Genomic DNA, 23,020 nt, shown 5'->3' with positions numbered 1-23,020 from the left:
CAGTAAACCCAGTTACTCCACAATGACCTGTTGTAACTGATATGCCTAGTGTTTCTGGATGTAGTACAGCTATACGACCACACAGACAACCTAGGGTGATACCCTAATATTTTAATCAGAAAACGATAGTAGAAACCTGATAGCAGTCACTAAGTACTTAAGACAAATGCTGAGTTTCAGAGCTGGTGCAAGTGTGAACTTCCAAACACTTGGAAACAATGAGTGTCACATAAAATATACCCCCTTGCCAATCCAATCCACAGCAGCAGCATCTGTTGAAGTCCACTCTTCCCACTAACTGAAAGAAATAATATAGTTCCTCTGAATTTGCCATCATATTTAATTCAGTTCTGCAAAGCCACATGTTTATTCCATTACAAATCTGGTCTACAAAACCTGGAGATTAAATTGTGGTGCTGAAACAACACAGGCTCCGCCTATTTTAGTTCTGCACTAGGTACCATATACATCTATATCTATATATAGGTATATATCTATACTAGGCTAAACAGTGGGATCAAATAAGGCAAATTGTCCAAAAACTGGACTACTATTCTACTACTACTCCTATATACTACTATTGGACACACGATTCCACCAACACTCCACTTCCTGTGAGAAGGACAATAATAGTCAGCAGACAGGTATCCTTCCCTGTGTAGCATTTGGGGATGCAGGTAAATTTTCAAGGGTTATCAGCATAATACCTTTTTAGGGGCATGTCACAAAGCTCATAACTAACCCAATAATGCTTATTCTAGAAGATTTTGGTACTAATAAAAACCAGAGAGGTTACGGATACAGTTTTGCAGAGTATAATTTTTTTAGTTTCAGACTTCACGGAATTATGCTCCATTTTCAGATTTTATTCATACACTCTCCCCCTGGGTCTGGATACCTCTAAAAAAATAATGGAGCTTAATTTCTGTGAGCTTGCATAATGTAAGTGTGTATCACGTAATTACACTCTAGAAGGCACACAACGAACAATTCTGCGAAAGAGGGCTTGACATTCTCAGTGAGAGATAACTCAAAAATAATAGAAAAAGGGAATTAAATTTGACATGCACTTCTACTGTTCCTTGCTGTTAGTTCTGCTTCCCTAAGTTGTGCTGCTAAGCTGCTTTTTCTCGTTTGACTACTTCAGGCTGCTTTTTTGGTGGCACTTCAAAATGCAGTGAATGTTCCCCCTTTTCAGTAATGCTGCTACACATAAATATACACATATATTTATTTGTGGATAATCCTTAGATATACCCATGGAATTCCAACTATACAGGAATCTCTGTTAGTTCTGCTTCCCTAAGTTGTGCTGCTAAGCTGCTTTTTCTCGTTTGACTACTTCAGGCTGCTTTTTTGGTGGCACTTCAAAATGCAGTGAATGTTCCCCCTTTTCAGTAATGCTGCTACACATAAATATACACATATATTTATTTGTGGATAATCCTTAGATATACCCATGGAATTCCAACTATACAGGAATCTCATGTTCTGTCGACACTCAGGATTGCGATCCGTTTAAAACCATGCTGATTCTATCAACTTTCACAGGTTCAGTAGCAATGAATACAAAATAGAGAAAATGCACACAGTTCCAATTTATTTACTTCTCTAAAGATCAAGAATGGGATTCAGGACTGTAAGGTGAAGGGAAAAATCCAAAGATGCTTTCCTCATGGCTGTTGGCTCATATAAAATAAGCTTGCAGTATTTAATGGAAAATAATAACCTTTAATAAAGTTTTCAAAGTGTGCCCTGTACCTCCTTATATTTAACATTTGTCCTAAATATCAACAACCAACTTGCTATTGCACCATTGTAAAGCTCTTCTGAGATTCCCATTGGCTTTCTACTACAATTCTATGGAAAACTAGGAATCCTTTCTAAGAAAGGAAGAACAGAACCTTTCAAAAGTACAATCACAAACAAGCTTTGAAGTTGACTGGTGGAAGAATTTAGGGACAACATCCTGCAACTTTCACTTCTAGATTGCAGGCTCAAAATCCGTTTAGGAGAGTGTGCTGGAAACTGCTGTTAGCAGGTGGTATCAGCCTGGTCGTAGTGAGAAGGTTCATATGTCATGAAAGGCAGACAAAGAACAAGCCCTGCAGAATCAGCTCCTTCTTTGTCAGACCATACCTGCCTGGACAGGGCATTGCATGGCATTTCTCGTCCGTTTGCCCAGGCTGTATCAAAGTCACACCTTTTGGTAGATATAATAAAATAATAATAAACCCGCATAACACAGGCAGGTTATGCCAAAATATGCCAAAACAGAAACGCTGACTTCCCGCAGAGAAGCGGTACAAAGCTCTGAACGCACCACTGAAGGCTGAGGTTCTCACAGAAGGCTTTTATGCTGTGTAACTAGGATATCAGCCGAGACTTCTTTGAAAATGTCAGTTAAATTCCCACTGATCATGTTCCCAAGTTGTCTCAGAAAATGAGAACATTCATGTTTTGACTTTTTAAAAGCAGGTGGATCAGCCTGCATCCCCTGGAGAAGTCTTGGCCCTATAACACGCATTTTCAGTAACAAATTTAAAAAGACTCACGTCTGAATCAAATCTGCATCTTGGGGTACCAGATCGTGACTTGGACAGGAATGTAGGTTTGACAGACAATTGTTCTGGTTTATCTCCAGATATTTGAAGGGGTCGTATAAACTCTGAAATCACACAACGACTTCCAGAAGGACTTTCATGACCTGGCAGTGAACAAAACCAAAACACATGCGAAAATAAGTAATTGCTGTCAAGCAGAAACACTGCCAACTAATAAGAAGCAGTGAGTTATTTTCTCCTCCTGTTAGAAATCATTCTAAAAAGAGACTAAGGTAGGTAGACTGCAGAGCATAGAAGTAGCTAAGAGTACTAGTTTCCAGCCTTTCAGTAAATTATCTAAGTCAACAATATGTAATGGAACACAGTGTAGAAAATGAAGGTATTCAGAAAATCAAGTTAAATTATCCCCTAATGAAAAAATGTTGATCTTTGTTCTGAGCACCTTGATGTTTTTAGAGAAGTTATTTGAGATCCTGTTTAACAGGCCCAGCACCACAAAGCTGCTGTTGGAACCCTTCTCTGCTGTATACTGGAAAGTAGAATCGAGTTGTGCATTTATCTCCTAAGAAAGCAACCAAAATGCTTATTAATTAATTATTACCTATTAATTTAGTTGGCAGGATACTCATTTTGAAATGAAGGGAAGTGGTTTGGCTTTTTGCAGGGCAGTAAGTTCTAAGAGCCCCTGAATCATATTTCTTAAGAATTCCTCAACACCAGTACTAAACCATGTAATTTGACCACAGTGCCATCTCTCCAGTTTCTAAAAAACAGAAGACAGAGTAGGAAAAAGAAACAAATCTCCAGAAATGCTTTTTGAGTGGGGTTTTTTTTGCTTTTTGAAAGCAATTAGAAATAAAAAGGAAAAGGCAGTTTATACCGCACATTTAAAGGACCTAGGGAGGCAGCCTTACCAGAGGCTGAACACTAATCTCCAACTGACTCAAGTGAAACCCTGGTCTAAGGGTGAGGGAGACAAGTAAAAAGAACTTGATCAAGATTGCAAGAGAGACTAATAAGGTGTAATATAAAATACTTCTACATTTTTCCCTTTGCTGCTAGCTTAGTCCCCAGAGCACATGAAAACAAGCAGGAAATTGTAAACTGAGCCTAATTATACTTGCAGCATCAGCAGAAGTTACAGCAAAGCACAGAGTCTCGGGTGTTGCTGACACAATCAGATATCCAGAGTGCCTCCTACTTTCTCTTGCTCTCATTAACATAGTGAGCCTATGCTCTAGTTTTTCAAACCCTGGATATGTGTAGGTTCAGCATTTCCTCTCCAGTTCTGCCAGAAGTCTGGACAGCAATTCAGTTTTGCTACTGAACTGCAAACTTCCCAGACACACATCACCAGGAATTGTCAGTGGAACCTCTTTATTCATATTGCACAGGAGAATAAGCTCCAAAACATATCATCAGAGGGTTTTTCTGGTGTACTCCTTAGTCCAGTGTGAATAATCTTCTCTGCCTCGCTGTAATTTACAGCAGGATAGCTTAAGAACACTGACAGCAGGGAAATATACAAGTCATCATACAAAAGATTAATTACAGCCAGCCCGCTTACAGCAATCCCCAGGCTGGAAAAGGGCACATTTTTTATTCTTGGAACCTTTCTCACATATATAACAGAAGAGTCATCCCCGTTCAGAAACCTTTAGCCAATTTAGCTCCTTCTGTTTGTTGTTAATGTGCTTGCCATATCAGCTTGTCAGCGCCAAGCCTATAAATAATTGGTCCAACTGTGATTATTCATTCAGAGAAAACTGCTGTTTGGTCTCATACCTCCTGGATTTTTCAGGCTTTGTTATTAAATTAGTTGCACTGCATACAAAATGTGGAGAAAGATTCTTGGACAATATAGCTTTTGCTTTGTGTACATATGGTAACCAGGTTAGGAACACACATCATCAGGAGCTCCAGGAATATCAAGATGCTGGAAGATATTCAACTGTCTTTTTTTCACATGTAAAACTGGGTACATAAAATTTACCTTGAGTCCTTAATACACAGGAGAGAAAACCGTGTGGCAGTTGTAATTGCATCGTGTGACTGGACACATCTAGGGCTCCAGATGGTGCTCATAACTAGATACAGCCTACTTCCATACCTCACTTCCCATCAGAGTCATTCTATACCTGTATCCATCAATGTATGTGGAAATACAGCTTCTGCTCCAAATCTAGCTATGCAAAATGGATCTGTCTTGGCAACTGGACTTACTGCTGCGTTCAGTGTCCTCAATTTCTCTGTTCGTTTGGCCACTTGTGCCATGTAACATCTCCCTGCTCAGTAAAATCTGCACTGGATGCCATCAGCGCCTGTCTCTTTATTTAAAGGTGTGTGAAATAACAGAAGCTTCTATGGCTCTTTCCCATGCTGTGGGACTGATTTTATCTGGGACCGCAATGTCGTCTATTACTTAAAACAGCTTAAAACTAACTGCATCTTCAAGGTATTGTAAAATATGCAATAAACTGGAAAGAACAGGTTTTTGGGCAAGCCATATGATACAACGTTAGCAATTCATTCCTGTGTATTCTATACAGCAGAGTTCTTAAAAAGGTCATCAGATGCTTAAACATCACACCATAAATTCATGCTGATTCTAGGTGTGCAGAGTCACAGCTGGATTCAGAAATATAAACACAAGTATCATCAAGCAACGCCCTTGCAAAAAGCAAAATTGAGATTCATTGTGCATGAAGCACTTTCATAGAATCATAGAATGGTTAGGGTTGGAAGGGACCTTAAAGATCATCTAGTTCCAACCCCCCTGCCACAGGCAGGGACACCTTCCACTAGACCAGGTTGCTCAAAGCCACATCCAGCCTGGCCTTGAAGACATCCAGGGATCGGGCATCCACAGCTTCTCTGGGCAACCTGTCCCAGTGCCTCACCACCCTCTCCGGGAAGAATTTCTTCCTGATATCTAATCTAAACCTCCCTGATTTCAATTTATACCCATTACCCCTTGTCCGATCACTACAGGCTCTTGTAAAAAGTCCTATCCCAGCCCCCTTGTAGGCCCCCTTCAGATACTGGCAAGCTGCAATGAGGTCTCCTCGGAGCCTCCTCTTCTCCAGGCTGAACAAGCCCAGTTCTCGCAGCCTTTCGTCATAGGAGAGGTGCTCCAGCCCTCTGAGCATCTTCGTGGCCTCCTCTGGACTCGCTCCAAGTGGTCAATTTCCTCCTGAAACCTCCTGAATCTCTGTAATCTCCTGATAATTTCTATAGGGGGTGTCTACTTCTGCGGCTTCTGAAGAGTACAGACAAAAATGGCTGCATTTAAAAACTGGCCTAACTTTACCTCCCAAACGAGAAACAATTTCAAACTAGGTTCTCTTGGTCATCCAAGGCAGTTTCGCTTATGTCCCTGGGTTGGAACAACAGAATGTGGAGGAATCAGACCTGTTTTAAAACTTGTTAAATCACTGGAAACTAAAAGGGGGGGGGGGAAAAAAGCGCCCCTTTCCTTTTACATTTGCACTCTGAAAAACCCTGAAAGCTAAAAATGAAAAATACAAGAGGTCGGCTCATAAGAACATGCAGGAGCTTCTAGAAATGAGGAATGTCTCTTTTTTTCCTCTAAATACTAGAGAAGAACCTCGTAAAGCCACAGGCGTTTTGTCTGTAAAGTCTCGTAAAATCCATATACCCTCCAAGTGGCCTTTATTTGCCTGTGACTGGCCAGTATCTGTTAAGGACATCTGAAGAGCAGCCTTTTAAAGAAAGAGGCAAGGAAGAGCACCAGACTCAATTTAAATGTCTCAGCAGAAGCAGACATTTCTGGCCATACTTGCAGTACAATTAGGCTCTCCATTTTATTTATTGGAACTGCTGATTCATTATGGACTATCTAAATTATCTAGAGAGGTCATTTAAATGAGCCTTTTATCTGATGAATAATAAATCTTAAGGTTTCTGTATCTGATTGTGACAGTATTATAAGTTTAGAGTGGAATTTTCATGTTCTAATCTATTATGGCTGGGTTTATTTAATTTCCTGATAGATTCAAACATCACCAATTAAGGCAAAGCAGCTGGTCATAAACTGATCTCATTTCCGTCACTTGCTTTGCTTTGAAAGCTGTCCTTGTGTTCCTTTCTTGTGTTCTTTCTTCTTCACACATAATAAAAATAATTACACTTCTGGTTTGAAGAACTTGCTGTAGCATTAGCATTGTTATTGTGTAATGGTTGATTTCAATAATTAGAAATCCTGCCCACTTGCTTAAACATTACTTTATTGTTATCGGCGCATTCATACTGAGAATGAGTATTTCCAAGGATTTCTGATGTTTATACATCAGTGCTGCAGGCCCTGAATTCCAAGTCACTTAAAAATCAATAGGTTATGAGGAAAGGTTTACAGAAAAAGGCCCTTAAATTGCTTCAGTACAGAACTAGCTGTGTTTTCTGTATTTTTAGTCAATGGGTTCTTGGAAGATTTCTGTTTGTTATATTTTGAAGTGTTTTTAAAGGCAGTTTCCATTAGTATTTCAAAAATAAAAATAAGTTATTTGGGAGAAAATGAGTGAGGACCTCAAAAAGTTTATTTGATTTTTATTTGAGGATTGGGGCCTATTTAGATCAATTCCAGAGATACAGACTGGATCATCACTAGCTGCCTAAAGGACATTTCAATACCTCATTACCTTTCCTTTAAAATTAATTGCTGCTTTGAAAATCCTGTCTTTAGAGACGTGAGGAGCTAATCCTGTCGATATTAAGGAACTTTCTACTAAATTCTTACGGCTATCAGGTAATGCCTTCTGATTTCTCCATTTAGTGTACTTTGATTTCCACTTAGGTAAGACCTGCAGCTCAAGAAAAGCCTATAAACTAACATACACCACAGCGGGCAAGACTGCAAACAGCTCAAATTTTGTGTTCAAAAAGCCAAGGCATACAAAGTACAAAGTTACTGAAGTGAAATGAAAGGAGGATGTCACCTTGGTTCCTTCTGACTTGGTTTCACATTGAGTTTAGCACCCTTCACTGAAAATAACTGCTCATCTGTAACGATAGGGAAATGATTTGTGATTTCTAGGCCCTGTGCCTCAGAATTTTTCTCATAGCTTAGGAAGATGAAATTAAAAAAAAGTCAAGAATATTTAATTTTTCCAGTTCCTCTTCACACTTATTTTAAAACAACTTTAAGGGAATTTGTAACTAATGGAAATTACCTGACAAGTGTTCCTTTGCAGAAGAGGTAGTTAAAGCCATTCCAGCATGGGTGAGCACACTCCTCAGCTTTTGTAACAACATAGTTATAATACACGCTCAAGCATACGATTTACATACAAGTTACTTTAAAGTGTCCTCAGGTAACTCTTGCCTTGATATTTTCAATTATCTTATGAATAATGAATCGTTAACAAAGTTGTGTACTTAGGAGAAGCAGTTGCCTCTGGCAACAGAAGATGACCTGGCAAAAGTTCAACACAGATCTTGGAAAAACACGTACTGTGTTGAAGAACATCAATACAGGCATAAATTAATCTTTTTCTTTTTTTTCTTTACACTTTTCGTTACAGATACCCAGAGTAAAATGCTGGTCCTTACCTTTGCCTATAGAAGTGGCTATTCCATTCATTAACTGGGATAGAGATTTACCGGGAGAACCAGGGATATCTGAGGATGCCACCGAGTTACTGGTCAGGAGGTCAATCTTTCCTGCTTGCTGTCGAAACTTCTCCAGTTCTCTGGACAAGAGGTTAAATTGTTCGCTCTGAGTCCGGCATTTCTCCTCTAGCTCTCGGACCTTGGCCTGCACAAGCAAGACATGACACAGATATTTGACTGAGATCAGCATGAGCTATAGCTCATCAGGAAGCCAGGACAGGCAAACTATTTGGGATAAATAGGCAATCACACTGTGCACCTCATACATTCTCACCTACATTCAGAATGATACTTTTTAGTAGCCCTGTAAAATTAATGTAAGTACTCCTTTTATTCCCAATTTCCAAAGAAGAAATTCCTCAACCTATTTTTTGGCAGTGCTAAAAATATCACTGCCAAGAACACTTGCAAACATATCCTACAGGTTTGTGGCTTCTACACGCATCTGAATGTCACTTTTGTGCGCGTCTCTAACTTTTTTCAAAACTCAGGCATATTTCTGAGGTTTGCCCATCCTTGGTTATTAAGTTGAAGCCTCCTGAATTGTTATATTAACACTGGTATATTAAAAAACAAGACTAAAAAACCTCCCACCATGGTTCATGCAGAATGTGGGCTTGTCTGCTTGCTCAATTCCCTTTCAAAAATAATGGCCTCACTGTAGGTGCCAAACCACACAGAAGTAATCCAGACAGCAGCCAAGAGGATAATGCTTGTGAGAAGTACCAAAATGTCATTGCTGGCAAACATTTTTGTTTTAATTTTGAGGTATCAAGCTTTAACAAAACGCAACTTAGAAGATAAACTTCTGTGCTGACTTGGGAAATTTGCCTAGATACAGTTTATGAATTCCTGATGTGAAAAAATGGATGAGGTGACGGAAAGGAAAGAGTTCCTCGCTGAAAGAAATGACAAAGGGCATGGGAATTCAAGATTTCTTCTTCAGTTTTAACTCAAAAGCATGTAAGAGTCATGAAGACACTAAAGCACCAAAAAAACCCCTTTGTCCAAATCTGTACATTCATAGTATCAGCTAAATTAAGGATATAATAATGCATGAGCTTTAGTATAATGCATTTAAATTTCAATCTGCATTTATAAACAGCCCATACCTCTTTGCATACACTGTCTGTGTTCCTGAAGAGAAAAAGCACAACTCTATAGTGCCCAGAGGGTTAGGAAAGAGCATATTAACGCCTGTTGCAAAGACTGAAGAAATCAGAAAAGCTCCGGAGAATTTAATTTGTGAGGTCTGATTTTCACCTGGGGGCAAACAGTTGATCTCCCCTCTGGAAAGGTGCCAGAGGAAGACTGCCTTTTGAGGCCTAGGGAGCACTCGTGTCTCACTCGGACCCAAACGCAGCAGCAGAAGTAGCTCAACAGAGCCGCTAATAGGCTCCTTATATGAAAAGCTCATGCGTTATACCCTACTCCGATGCTTTATGATGAACAAACACCCCTTTTCTTCACTAAAAACCCCTTTGTAGTATATGCCTAGCTAAACACCTAGACTGGCAAAGTCTGGATATCAATTCAATTTATTCAATTGCAGTAAAGGTTTCTTTTTCTTGGAAGAAAAATGTTCTCTGTTCATATAAAGAAAACTGCACATATCACGTCTCAAGAAAACAACATATGTTACAGACCACAAAGATCTCAGCACAGCTAAAGATAAACAAAACCCTTAACAGTCCCCAGAAGAACACAAAAATACAAATTTCCTACTATAAAAGGTGGTACTGTTTGTTCCTTTTTTTTTGTAACAAATACATTTTTTAAGCTACTGAGAATTTTGTGGATATAATTCCTTCGTCTTCATAAAACACAAATTAATTTAATTCTGCTGAGGAAGTCTCAGGATATCTGACTGATTATGAAAGAGAAAACGATAAGATACACAGACATTGTGGGAGTTTTACACAAACACTAAATGCTTTGATTCTTGATTTTTTGTGTTTCATCTTTTCACTCTGGCTTTGAGCAAGCGAAACGTGAGCCTTTGCTACACGTGACTGTTGCGTGAATAAGGCATCGACGCACAATTTTAACAGAACGTTAAAAGTGGTTTGGGTTTTTAGATCCCCTCTTTCCAGTGGAAAGTATAAGGACTCAACTCTCTAAGGATATATTCTGACCTTTCCACATGCAGTTATAGAAACTCTAGCATAAAATAAAAAATAAAAACATCACAATCCAGAACCCAGCAAGATGCTAAATCTGCCTTGAAAATATTTTTTCGGGAAAAAAAATTAATGCATTATTAGTAGTAGAATTAATTTATTTAAAATATATTTGAATTTCAGTATATGCCTTCTTTGACTTTTGAGTATCTAGAATCTTAATTTTGAAGCTGTTCTCTCATGACAGTATGAAGCCTGGAAGGAAAATGCCTTTACTGCTTCTCTTTAATCAAGGTTACGAGTTAGGAGTGAGAACAAACTGGCACTATATAAAGACAAAATCACCTTAAGATCCACAATAGTACTAAGAGGAGGCATACCCCTACCCATCTTTGTTTCTTGACTTCAGGCAGGTTCTTGGTTCATTGTTAGCCAGCCAGAGTCACCTGCTGTAGAAAATCGACATATTCACGTGTGTCACTGCAGAGTGAGTCATGTGCTCACACTCTCAAGAGCACTGAATTTTTGTCCTGTATCATGGTTCTGCCCATACAGCCTTTCCTAATAATGATGGCACAGAAGTGACAAGTCTACCAGATCTCCCTAAAACTGGATCTGCCCATATCAGGGTTGTATGAAAAACCATCCTCTTCTGCAGACCATATGGAATGTTTTTCACTTAGGACTTGCCAAGCTTCTTGTACAATACAGAGTGCTACTTCTAAAACTTAAACAGCTTCTTAAATTGAAAATGAGGTAGACTTTGTCCCTTACAAGACAGATACTGTTTGCACAAGACAGGTAAGATGATGAACAGCTTTTCAGGTGGATGGGCTTGAATTCAGACTAATAATTAGCTGAGATATTCTGCTACAGAGGTACCATTTCATAGTTCAATTGCTTACATAATAGCAGTGACTTTCAGTTGGTGGCTTAATAAACCAACCTCAGCTGAAAATACCACATAAAATTATCTTTGTATTAATAAAGAAACAATCTGAATTCAGACAAAATCCACAGCCAGAAAGCTACAATCTTGAATAAACTACCAAACCATTCTTACTGGGCATGCTCATAAGAAATTCCCTTCCCAGAACAGCGTCTGAGTTCTATTAAATCATACCATGTTTGAAAATTAAACTCTTGTAGAAAAAAAAGTCTGCTTTTGGTGATTTGCCAAAAAGGCCAATAAATAGGAAGCATGCTTACATAACAATGGTTCTAGCACACATCCCATGCAAGGTTAGGCAGGACTATCCATTTTAAAGGGAAAAGTGCAGGATTCAGGACAGGGAAAGGAGAATTTATGCCCTAAAATACCTGCATGCTGTCCAAGGTGTTCTGGATGAAGTGCAAAGCAATAAATTCCAAACAAGACACAGTAAGCAGAGATGTGAAATAAAGAAATAAAACCAGATTTGAACACTTTTTTTACATTTCAAAGCAAAATATATTAGAACAGTTAACGCGTGTAAAAACATGCACTAACGCAAAGCACGCTACAGAACGTTTCAGAAATCAATACCGTCACTGGTCTTAAATTGCAAAAGCCAGATCAAATAGTAAAAATTAATGGGTTTATGGCAATAAAAAGCAAAAGCTTAGGAAATCTTGATGGGGTTACGCACGCTGGAGGTCGCAGACAAATCAGCTAAAGAGGAATTTTGATTAGCTCAAGGGGGGCAAATAATCACTTGCCTACTTTGTTTCTACTTAAGTTTCCGTGCATCATATACGTTCCACCAGGCGTTACATGATAAATCTTACATTTTAAAGGCAAAGCAAACTTTTTATATATCATGATAATGAAAGCATATGAATAAAACACTTTCCAAGGGAGTATTTGCTTCTAGATGTAAGTAAATAATTTTTAATATTTTTTTTAAGATGATCGATGCACCAGAAGAAAAACCTTCCATCAACGCATAACCAATAAGTACACAGAAGAACTGCTGTGAGAAAGTAAAAGGACTAAAAATCACCTTCTGCTAAAAGCAGATTTCTAAGTGAAATGTCAACAAGCCACTTGCTATAATCAATCTATGGCATCGCATGTTCTTTATGATATGTATGGTACATTAAGACTTAATAACCATTTGATGCCTTTTCCTCAGGCAGAAAACCTAGTTCGGTAGTTATCAGTGAAAACCTGTTTTTGCATTAAAAAATGAAGAACAAAAAACCCAAGAGGAAATCTCAATGCAGTTAGTATGCATCTCTGAGAGTTGTGCATCTCTGCTTTTTGACATTCTACCTTACCCAAGTACATCAAACGATATTACTGGAACTTAAAGAATCTGTTGAGCCTAAGTTTGAAAAGCTGGGGGGGAATTGTTTGCTTTAGGAACCTTCTTATAGGGGTTGTAATTTCTGCTGTGTGTTGTCCTTTGCTGTATCTTGCACAACGTTGTGGGTCAGCCTGCATTTCCAAACAGCAGTCAGCAAAGGGAGTAAAACGTTTTTGCAAACCTTACCCTATTCCAGGTAAAACTGACAGCAAAGCTCATGGTTGTGGAATGGGATTAAGAATTTGCTCCTATTCTTCATGTCACTTCTACACAAGACACAAGCAATTCTGCATCCTTAGGCACAGGGGACTAGATTACTGGATTTTTCTTTAGGAATAATGACTTCAAGGAAGGCTTGAAATGTGATGCAAAGTCCATAAAAACAACTGCTAATTAATTTACAGGAAATGCCTGATGCCAAGGTCATAACAAAGCAATTGCTAAGGAAAATACTAAGATTTTTTTGATGTATCTTTATGGGTGATGTTGCTGTTGTGGACGATGTCAGTATGTGCAGATATTTAGTGCCTTAAAATGTAGTGAATCAGATCATCTGAATCATCACTCAAAATATTATGTTTCTAATTAAAAATTTGAATGTTTCTGGTGTCCTTGATTTTCAAATGCCCAGTTCAGACTACCTTGAAAAGATCTAGTTTTCTAATAAAAAGAATGAAGTGTTCTCTCTCTGCAACATCCTTTAAAGGTTTTTGAAGTATCCAAATTTGTTCATTAGGTTTAAAAATTGTGTCTCTAACATATTGCTTTATGTTTACTAGACAGTACTTAATTAGAAGCCTTAGGAAATTGATTGGTATTTACAGCTGCAATTCCAGCATAAATGATGATAATTGTTACAAATAATCACTTCCTTTCTACGTATCTGATAGTATTTTACACTAAAAAAAAGTTACTAAAATTTCCATTCTACAGAAAGAGACATTGAGGTACACACATCACTTCCAACAGCTCAGCTTACTGCATTGCTAATTGAATTATAATCATTAATGAATGAAATTACATTATAAGAGAAAACACCCCTATTTGCTTACATATTACTTGCAACTCTCAAAAGTGGTGATACTGTAAAGTTGTCACCCCCGCAAGCAAAGGTAACACAAAGGATATCTTACCTCTAGCAACTGAACTGCTCCTTCATGCTCCTTCTTAGCTTCAACCTGAGCCTTGTTTTTATAATTGAGAGAAAAGAGAGAGAAAAGAGAGATCAATTAGTCATGCCACATACAGTACGCTCTAACCACATACAGGGGCATACTGTATACTCAGATCCAAAGCCAACTGCAGTCTTGAAGGGATGACACCGTCATTATTACTATAGCACTTTGGTTCCAAGCCATGAAATAATGGCTTATTTTGAGGATACTGAATCTCAGGGCAGCCTAATGGCATCAGTATTTTGTTGGAATAAGAAGAGCTTCAACACATTGTAAGAACACATCAGAAGTATATCTGAAACCCTCTAAATTACAACTGAAAAAATAAGCTTGTTATTCTGCAGGAGGTTTGTAGTATAGAAACTGCCATATCAGCTAGGAGAAAGCAACACAAAATTAAGCTAATTCTTTACATGCAGCAGCTTATCATCTAACAAAACACTTCAAGGCAACCACAGGAAAGGTTCTCTCCAATCCGGAGTGCAACATTTAGGGTCTGATCAACTGAGTCAAAGAAGGAAAGAGGGAATCAATAAGAGCAGAAAAGTGGGTTTTATGTAGCTCAGAAATGCAGTTATCAAATTTTGGTCAGGAAAAGTCTAAGCCTTAAAAAGAAAAAAACCCAGCACTCAGTAACTTTGTGCTAGCCTCACTTTATTTCCATTTAACTTTTCACTGCCTTCCTTATTGAAGCTTGCCCAAGATAAGCAAAACTATTGTATCAGGCTGATAGCAGTGTAATGCACTAACTTTGCCTCTTAGCTCCTTATTACTATAACCCAAAGACCATATTCTGCACGTTCCTCATCAGAAAACGTCTTAAAACCCTCCAGTTTAACAGAGGGCAACACCCCACAGACTTCCTAATTTAATGGGCCGGAGAGTCGTATGATGAACCCCGACGCAGCTATGTTAACTTCCTTTTCCTCATCTGTGAGGGCTACCCTACTGCTTTCCGTGGAAGCTGGGTCAGGCCATAAAGTCCTAACCAGAAACATACCCAAACCATACTTCACTGTCATGCATGGTTCTAATGCCTCCTTTTGTCCTGCAAGCACACCCATGCCTCTTCCTGCACTACAGTAATAAGTCTTACTTCTAGCACCTGATAAAATATTGTCTCCAGGAGCATTAGCTCCTGTTTGATGACAGGTAATAGAAAGCCTTGTGTTATCTATCATTGCAAGTTTAATAAAATCTGCCCAGAATATGAGTTCTTGACAAATGATTAGAAAACCTGCATCAATAGCTAGCTATCTCTTACATCGAACTGTCTCGTAGTAAGGCTTTCTGGGAGAAAAAGACCATCTGATTCCCTATCAACACACCACCTTGATGAACAATATTATATTCTTCTTTTTAGGCTGAAGATCTCTTCAGTCTGCACATATATTAAAACCACAATGAATTACTATTTATAATATCAAAATGTGACAAACTGTACCGGTAACTCGCTTTCTTTTGAAGTGCACATTTCTGTGGTCCGTCAGCAACTTTATGACAATAACAAGACATGCTGCAAAATGTCATCCTATTGCTGCCTGGAGTTACTACTCCCATTTCACAGTACTTTTGCAAGTAATTAGATGACTAATAAAAAGGAAGAAAGAATTTAACACACATGTACTAGTTATATTGAGAGGTCAGCTCTGGATGAAATGTGAGCCAGGAGTTCCCATTTAATGATGGAAACGAAGTATCATAGTTACTTAGGTAACAGATTTACTGAAATTGTTTTTCTGACGGTACAGACTGCATTATAATGTTGAAAAGGAGATGTGTTGGATACCAGCAGTCTAGAGGCTAAAGCAGGACAAATTAGCCTGTGCTCATCCCCACTGCCATGCCTAGAGAACTACAGGTAGCTTGGGTATCTGTCTACAAGGCAGAACAGTTCACACTATAGACAACTCCCCAGACTTTAAACTTTCTGAATACTTTACCTCTCCTACCCATACACTGTACTAATCTGGTCGCCATTCTTATTCTACAGCATTAATAACAGCACTACAGAAGGAACTAAGCATCTGAACCAAGCTGGGATCCCAACATGTCACGAATTCTAAGACAAAATTCTAGTGGAACATATTAATAGATTATTAGATAATAATTTTAAACATAAATGATCTTGTATCACATGTTACTTAGGTCCACTGAACAAGAATTTAATCTCTGGCTACAGATGCTGAGCCAGTGGCATTGAGTGAAATAAATACAACGCAGCCTCATTTGTGCTTGAAGTCTATCATGCTATAGCTTAGAAAAAGTGACTGGAGAAAACAGTCTTACAGAGATTTGTGTCCTGTTGCCAATCCGCAACAAAAAGACCCGTGTAATGTGGATTTACTAGAAGAATGCAATAAATTAGCAAGAATAAAAGGAGTACCTTTCTTTGATTCCTTTGCTTTGCCAGGAAATTGAAGTCCAAAATTTATACAGAAGTTCAAATAATAACAGCTGAATATAACTGGAAATGGCATTTCCAAATGTGACTAAATAGATTAATTGTGAAGGGCTAATGGAAGATTAACTGGAAGATTTCTTTTGATCAAGTGAAACTTTCTATTTTCAGCAAACTATATTTAGATCCATGTTTTTACTCTGCTGAGAATGTCCCTCCATGCCAATTCTCTAGCAAATTATCATTAGCATTATTATTTCTATGATTTGATCTACTCAAGAAATTGGAAAAATCAACGTTAGTGTTGTGAAAATTGCAGCTTTAAGTGACTTTGGTAAGATTGAAACTCAATACCATGTTTTTTATATGAATACTGAGAAGTTGCAGCGTGAAAAAAAGAGGTCTTAAAGTCATCTGTGAATTAGAGAAAGAGCTTGGAAATGAGGTACTTAAACAACTGTTTAGTTCTAAGCGCGGTATGTGAGTACCTTGACAAGGACTTACTTCAATATGATTTAGTGGAGAAAGATAGTAAGAATTGTCAGTGTCAGGAAGAAGAAACCTAAGAAATACTAACAAAACCTTAATACGTCAGTGAGAATGAGTAACTGTTCCAGCAAACTGACAAGGAAATGGTGGAGTCCCCATATTGTGATTTTCATGAAATTAAGATTGGATTTCTTCCTGACATTTAAGAAATACAGAAATAACCCAATATAAAGGGAAGCAATACAAATACAAAGGAAATACATTTATTTGTATCACTTCTCTCCCTATTGGGCAATATGAGAACCTATATACAATGGTCAGGTAAATCTTCACTGGCATAAACATTTATAAATAGCACAGTCATGTAAATCCAACAATAAACATCCACCACAAGTGCATCAGCAATCATGCAAAACAATCCAGAACAGGAACCAGTTTGGTGGGTGTGGTTTAAGTTCCTTTAAACCAGGAGATCATTTTTCACACTGGTGCAATTTGCTATTTCACCTGACCATCCCTTTTCCCCACTCACCTTCTGCAGGAGTTCAATTTCCTGCTGTTTGGCGTTGAGAACAGCCAAGGCTTGCTCATGCTCCAACTCCAGCTGTTGCCGCCGTTCAGCAGCCTCTCGCATATGCTGTTTCAAAGGAAGCACAAAAACTATCAGGGGACTTCAACATATTCTACCTGCAGCCAAACATGCTGCCATTCCAGGCATGCAGATGTTCTTCACAACATAAAAGCTCTCTGGTATCACTGATGGGTGAGCAAGACACTGGATAGGATTTTAATTCGGTCAGTACTCGGGGGCATATTGCCAGTGCTAAACTCAGGCATTCTGACAGAAATCTCTGAGGATAGACAGCTCTGTCATGGCCAGCACTGTGGCCTCTGTGATGCACAAGTGAACAGTACCTGTTTTGTCCATCAGGCACATCTTTATATGTGGTGTTGTGCTGAAAAAAAAATAAAGCTTGGAAAAAAATTAGTTTCACAATTCCCTGAATACCTCTTTATCTAAGATTTTTTTTTTGTGATGACCCAAAAGAAATAGCTTACCTTTGCTAATCTCTGCCTATTATTTATAGCAAATTAGACAGAGCAAAACTAACACTGGTGGGCTTGTGACAAAAATGACTATACATTACTCAAGCCCAACTTTTAAAGGACATTTGCTACTCGTGATTCAAAGCAATATGAGAGAAGTTCTTGGGAAGAGCACAAGCTGAACAAGTCAAGCTACCCTTTGCAGATAGAAATCTTTTTCATTACATGTTAATATTACTCTCCCAATGTCATTATAACTTTCAAACACCCTGTTAATAAATGGGAGTTAAGAACAATCTCTCTGTAGATTCTGATCTCTTCTCTGGTGAAACTAGTATTAAAGATTTTTATTTTCCAAATTACATATTATTCCCATAGTACTCCCAAGGCAGAGGCACAATGTCTTATCTGCAGCACCATGAGTTATTACACACAAACCCATTAGGAATCAGCGGTTGGAAACAGAAATACGTGGCTGCAGTTGACAAGAACAGGCCAAAATATCTCTTATTGTGTACAAGAGAAAATGTTATCAAGCATATTGCTAACCTTTAATGAGCTGTTATTCTCTGCTACATGCTGCTCACAACAAAGAGGGACAGCACAGTGAGGCTGACGTCTCTCAATCTGGATATGTTTGCAAAGAAAGCAGAAATATCTCCAATACTCTGTTTGGCCTCTGCTTGGGATTTATTTATTTTCATTTGATGTGTTGATTAAAAACAACAACAAAAAAATCATCAAAGATTTTCCCAATTCATCAGTTTTGACCCTCAATAGTGTCTTATTTTCTAGGAGTTTTGTGAGGATTCAGTAACTTGACTGTAGGCATTTCTGAACTGTGCATGTTGTACAAAAGTTAAATGGATCTGTTAATAGGTAATACCTATTCTCTGTATTTAATAATAACCAAAAATAATGGTTTTGATTCTCATCTCATCTAAATTAATATAACCTGTCTTGCTAACTGGTATTATTTGTGATTTAAATCAGCATGAACCTACATTTGCTGAGCTCAGCAGCCTCCCTCTAGTCTTACGTAAAACTTGACACCAATGGAGCATCAGCACATTTCTTATATTCAAGAAATGGCAAGGTAATCAAGTCATTCTCACACCTTTAATTAAAACCTTTAATAATCAGGAAAAAAATCCTCTCAAGATTTAGTAGCAGATTTGGTACAGCATACTTTGATACTGTTAGTTCTTACTACTTTTACAAAAGCTACTACAGAGCATTTCTAGTCCTTTGCAGAGATCAATAAATAATTAATATCGTGACCATACAGCAAATCTAAAAAGTGTAATGAAGAAACAGATTGTGATACATGATCTGTGATTCTCCCCAGCTTTTAATTTCTCTGTTTCCTAAAATACGTATTTCATGATCTACAGTTCACAGATTTTAAGGTCAGAAAAGACCATTTGGTCATCTGTGTTAACCCAAAAGTATCTCTCAGTCATTTAAGTATTGTCATGATCTACTTAGTATTTAAAGCAGCAAGGATCTCTTCACCCCAGCATCTGTCCCTCCCCTGGCACAGCAATTAAATCTCCCCCAAACCAGAAGCAATTCCTCCCTCCCACTCTGCTCACAAATCAGTTCTGTCTGCAAATCTGTTCTGCCCTTCCTAGCTGCACATCAGCTGCTGTCATTTCTTCTTCCAAGCCTGACAGAAATAGGTTAGGGCAGTGGAGGAGGACGGCAGAGATCACTAGAAGAACAGCAGGGAGAAAGCTCTGAGCCTCTGAATTCTTTCTGCATCTTCCTTCAGGACTGACTTCCACAGTCATCACTTCTCACCATGGTTTGTGTAGGGGGTGGCAACCCATTTGTCCACGCTATCGCTGTCCTGAGCGTGGGGCCGCTTAGAACTCTAAATGTGTACATTTGCACTTGCCTTTTTGCATCCTTTCTAGACGTCCTAAGAATGTACTCTAACATCAGAAAGCAAATCCACATCTAAAACAGCATTGAAAAAATACTGTAAGGACTTCATATTTCAAAACAATTAGCAATTAGCGCTCTATCCTTCAAAGAAAGTGCGAAGAAGGAACGTTTACAGCCTATCTTTCATATCAAAGCCAAGAATCCTTCCACGGAGCAGAGAACGAACTGGGGACATCGTGGATATCTCAGTTTTCTTTCAAGCTAAAGAGCTAGACAGCTGTACAGTATAAACTGTTCCTGAAATAGCACTTCAGGGACCTGCTCAAACACTTTTCGTTTTTCCAGCTTCTTCGTGGGCAGCAGGGGGATTGGACAATGAATTGCCCATCCTCGCTCCAACTGTTTAAGTGGTTTCACTGCATAACCTAACGACAAACAAAAGAAAGAAACCCATCCTTTCCTATAGCAATGACTTTTACAGCTCTACATGTGCAACTGGTTAATGCTAGAACAAACTCAAATGGCTTGCAAGTACTGAAGTCTTGTTTATGAGACAGAACTCACATGGGATCTGAATGGGGAGCAAATTTAATTCTCACCCAAGTACTCTGATCAAAGGACTTGTCATCTGTGCTTGCAGATGGGTGGGCACCCTTACAGTGGAATGAATAGGGAAAGCTGGCTGAACACATCAGAAAATCAGAACTCTTCTGTGAGAGGCACTGTGAGGATTCTCAGAAGTTAGCTAATTCAGCAGTTCATCTTCCTTTTTCTGCTTTGTTGACACATCCCGAGATAACAGAAAGTGTAACTGAATTTCTCTTTTGACAGGGAAACCAGGCTAAATATTTCTGAAAACTTTCCAATGGTTGAAAAGCTGCAAACCATTTTTTCACAGTACTCATTTCCCAAGCATATGAGGACACACATGAAATATACAATTAACTGCATCTGCTTGGGCATAGTTTAATGCTAAAAAGGAGATTTAGGGTTTCAATTCTGTTCAAGGTACTCTGCCAGCTCAGAAGGGTTATGCTCAAGGGAGAGAACTACTGAAAAGCCAGGGGTCTATATCCACCAGATGATTTTTGTTTCAGTGAAGGAAAACTTTTGAAAGAGGTCATAAGCTGAACTTGAGAACATGAAAAATAAGTAGCAATTTGGCAGCTTGTCAAAAAGTTTCTGCACTGGATCAGTGCTCCATTCTAGCCAGACAAACAAATCCCTCATTTTTCTGAATGGTCTGAAGAACAGACAAGTGTTTTTTACAAGTGTTTTCTCTCTCAAGAATTCTCACTGTAGCCCTCACCAGTGCAGTTCCTTAACCCTCTCCAAGGCATCTTTTGGTGTCAGTTTTCCACGACAACTTCCATATGTTCTACAACTAAGAAAACCTGGGATCAGTGGCCCATTCAAACCAGTCTTTGTTTCTACCACGTCATATGCCTCCTTCCATTGGCTCCCTCTACCCCAGGGACACCAGGTCATTGTCTGTAAGGGACCTTTCAGACCCTTCTCCATTACTCTGATCCATCTATCAGGTCTGCTTTATCAAGTTACTGGTTTCCATCTTTCTTTAATCACTGACACTTCGGGAATTTGGCCATTTCCTAGCAAACCACTGCTTCCTTCCCACCACTACAACTTTTTTTGCACTGTGTTTCAACATAGACAAATTATTGCCCCCTTGAACTATCTGGTAAGTAATGATCTCTGTTGATTCAATTTTTAAACTTAATTTTAGTCTTACTCTACCCCATCATCTCAGCCCGGTCTCATCTCTGTTAGATTCACCTGGTGAATTCCACTATTTCAATATAATCAGTTTGTTCCATGGCATTATGCACAATAACCAGGAAAAGAGAGGCAGGACAGCATCTTCAACAAAACAGTGAAAACTCTACTGAAGCATACACTCTAGGACTCAAAATGCATTATTGATTTTTTCTAAGTTGAAAAGAAAGAGCAAATTGATGACATAAAACCAATGTGTATGTAGAAAACAAGCATGGCTAGACACCAACTTACTAAGGTTTGCTAAAAGCGTGCTAAAAGAAAGGTGGTTATGTACCAGGAACTATAATTCTTTCCAAATAAGACCTCTCTACTAAAGCAATAACAGGTTTTGCAACCCTGTCCTGAGAATGGGATGCACTCTGCACAGGCCGTACAAAGCTGGTGGTACCAACAGCTTGCTTCACAAGGCCACAGTAACATTTTGCATCAAATTCGACTGGCTGACATAGCCCTTTTAAAAGTAAAATATCTTGCCAGTTGTTCGTATTTCCTTCATCAGCATAGTCACTTCTCATCTTGACTTACCTCTAATAACTGTAAAATGAAAACCTACATCCAATTACTTACAGACTATCAGATAAAGATCTCTAAAGATGCCTCTCCTCCAGTCATTTGAGATCTCTTGGTCTATTGTATTCCATATATTTTATCATAACTAACAGGGGCATTCAGTCCCCTAGTTTGTGATGCACTTATGCTTCTGTGACTCACTGAATGCACATCAGGAATATTAACCAAGCAATAGAAGTACCGCATTGTTGGACTTTTTGGCATTATACATACCTTTAGGACCTGCTCTAAGTTCTCCAGCTTGGCTTGGAGCTGATGTTTTCCCTTTACAGCCAAATCTCGTTCTTTGGTCACTCTGAGAAGGGTTTCTCTAAGATGGTCATAGTCTGATTTTACCTAGAAAAATTAAAATGTGATTACTGCTCAAACATCTAATTAGTGAAGGGAAAACAATGTCTGACAAACATTTCTGCATGTTAAAATGGAAAGTGAAAAAGAAGTTCAAAGAAAATAGGAAAGAATCATAAAAAATGGAAGAGAAATGTTCATTGAGAGAATTTTGTGTCTAATATATGCATGATATATACACATATATGCATGAAACACATTTTCCTTTGACAAGGACTACAGCCTGGAAAGCAAACTGCAGTTCTGCATAAGTTATGCAAAGTTAAATAAATATATTAAAATAAATGTATTATATAACACATAATATAAATGACAATCAAACAACTGCTAATTTCTCTGGACCTCAAGAGGCATCAGAGATGGTTGTGCTATATGAAGAGACAGACAGATAACATATGTATACAAATATAACTTACGCACATTTTTCTGGACTATCTTCTAGTGTAAATTGACCTCAGAACATATTCAAATATACATGATCAGCCTGTGCTAACATTTGAAATTAGTGTCTCTACAGTTCAAAAATAGGTATTCTTCTGCAGCTTCTTGCTCTCCCTTAAAATATTTGTATACAGAATGTTTTTAAAGGATCAGATACTCATCAAGCAGAATTTGTTCTCTGATTTAATGTACTTGGTGCTAGCTTAACCGTTTCAGTATGACTAAGTCTTTTTATTTGGGATTTTGTCAATCATCAGTGATA

The 23,020-nt window shown here is 38.4% G+C and overlaps 1 protein-coding gene across 3 annotated transcripts in view; it reads right to left on the bottom strand.

The window, feature by feature from the left end:
- The window catches only part of RIMBP2 (RIMS binding protein 2), a 136,696-nt gene that overhangs the window by 31,983 nt on the left and 81,693 nt on the right, over positions 1-23,020 (bottom strand). Inside the window, exons 3-7 of one of the 3 annotated variants that reach the window (XM_010150129.1) lie at positions 22,183-22,305; positions 17,198-17,302; positions 13,734-13,784; positions 8,133-8,337; positions 2,556-2,707 (exon numbers count right to left, since the gene is read on the bottom strand). In XM_010150129.1, coding sequence (XP_010148431.1) covers positions 2,556-2,707; positions 8,133-8,337; positions 13,734-13,784; positions 17,198-17,299 — 510 coding nt within the window. In that variant the 5' untranslated portion in view covers positions 17,300-17,302; positions 22,183-22,305. Of the gene's footprint in view, positions 1-2,555; positions 2,708-8,132; positions 8,338-13,733; positions 13,785-17,197; positions 17,303-22,182; positions 22,306-23,020 lie in introns of those variants that run through there. The other 2 variants (XM_010150130.1, XM_010150131.1) reach the window with 2 other exon arrangements.

The sequence above is a fragment of the Eurypyga helias genome, unplaced genomic scaffold, assembly GCF_000690775.1.
Source record: "Eurypyga helias isolate BGI_N326 unplaced genomic scaffold, ASM69077v1 scaffold8124, whole genome shotgun sequence".
Lineage (NCBI taxonomy): Eukaryota > Metazoa > Chordata > Aves > Eurypygiformes > Eurypygidae > Eurypyga > Eurypyga helias.
The sequence above is the reverse complement of the archived record's forward strand: the minus strand, read 5'-3'. Positions and strand labels throughout refer to the sequence as shown.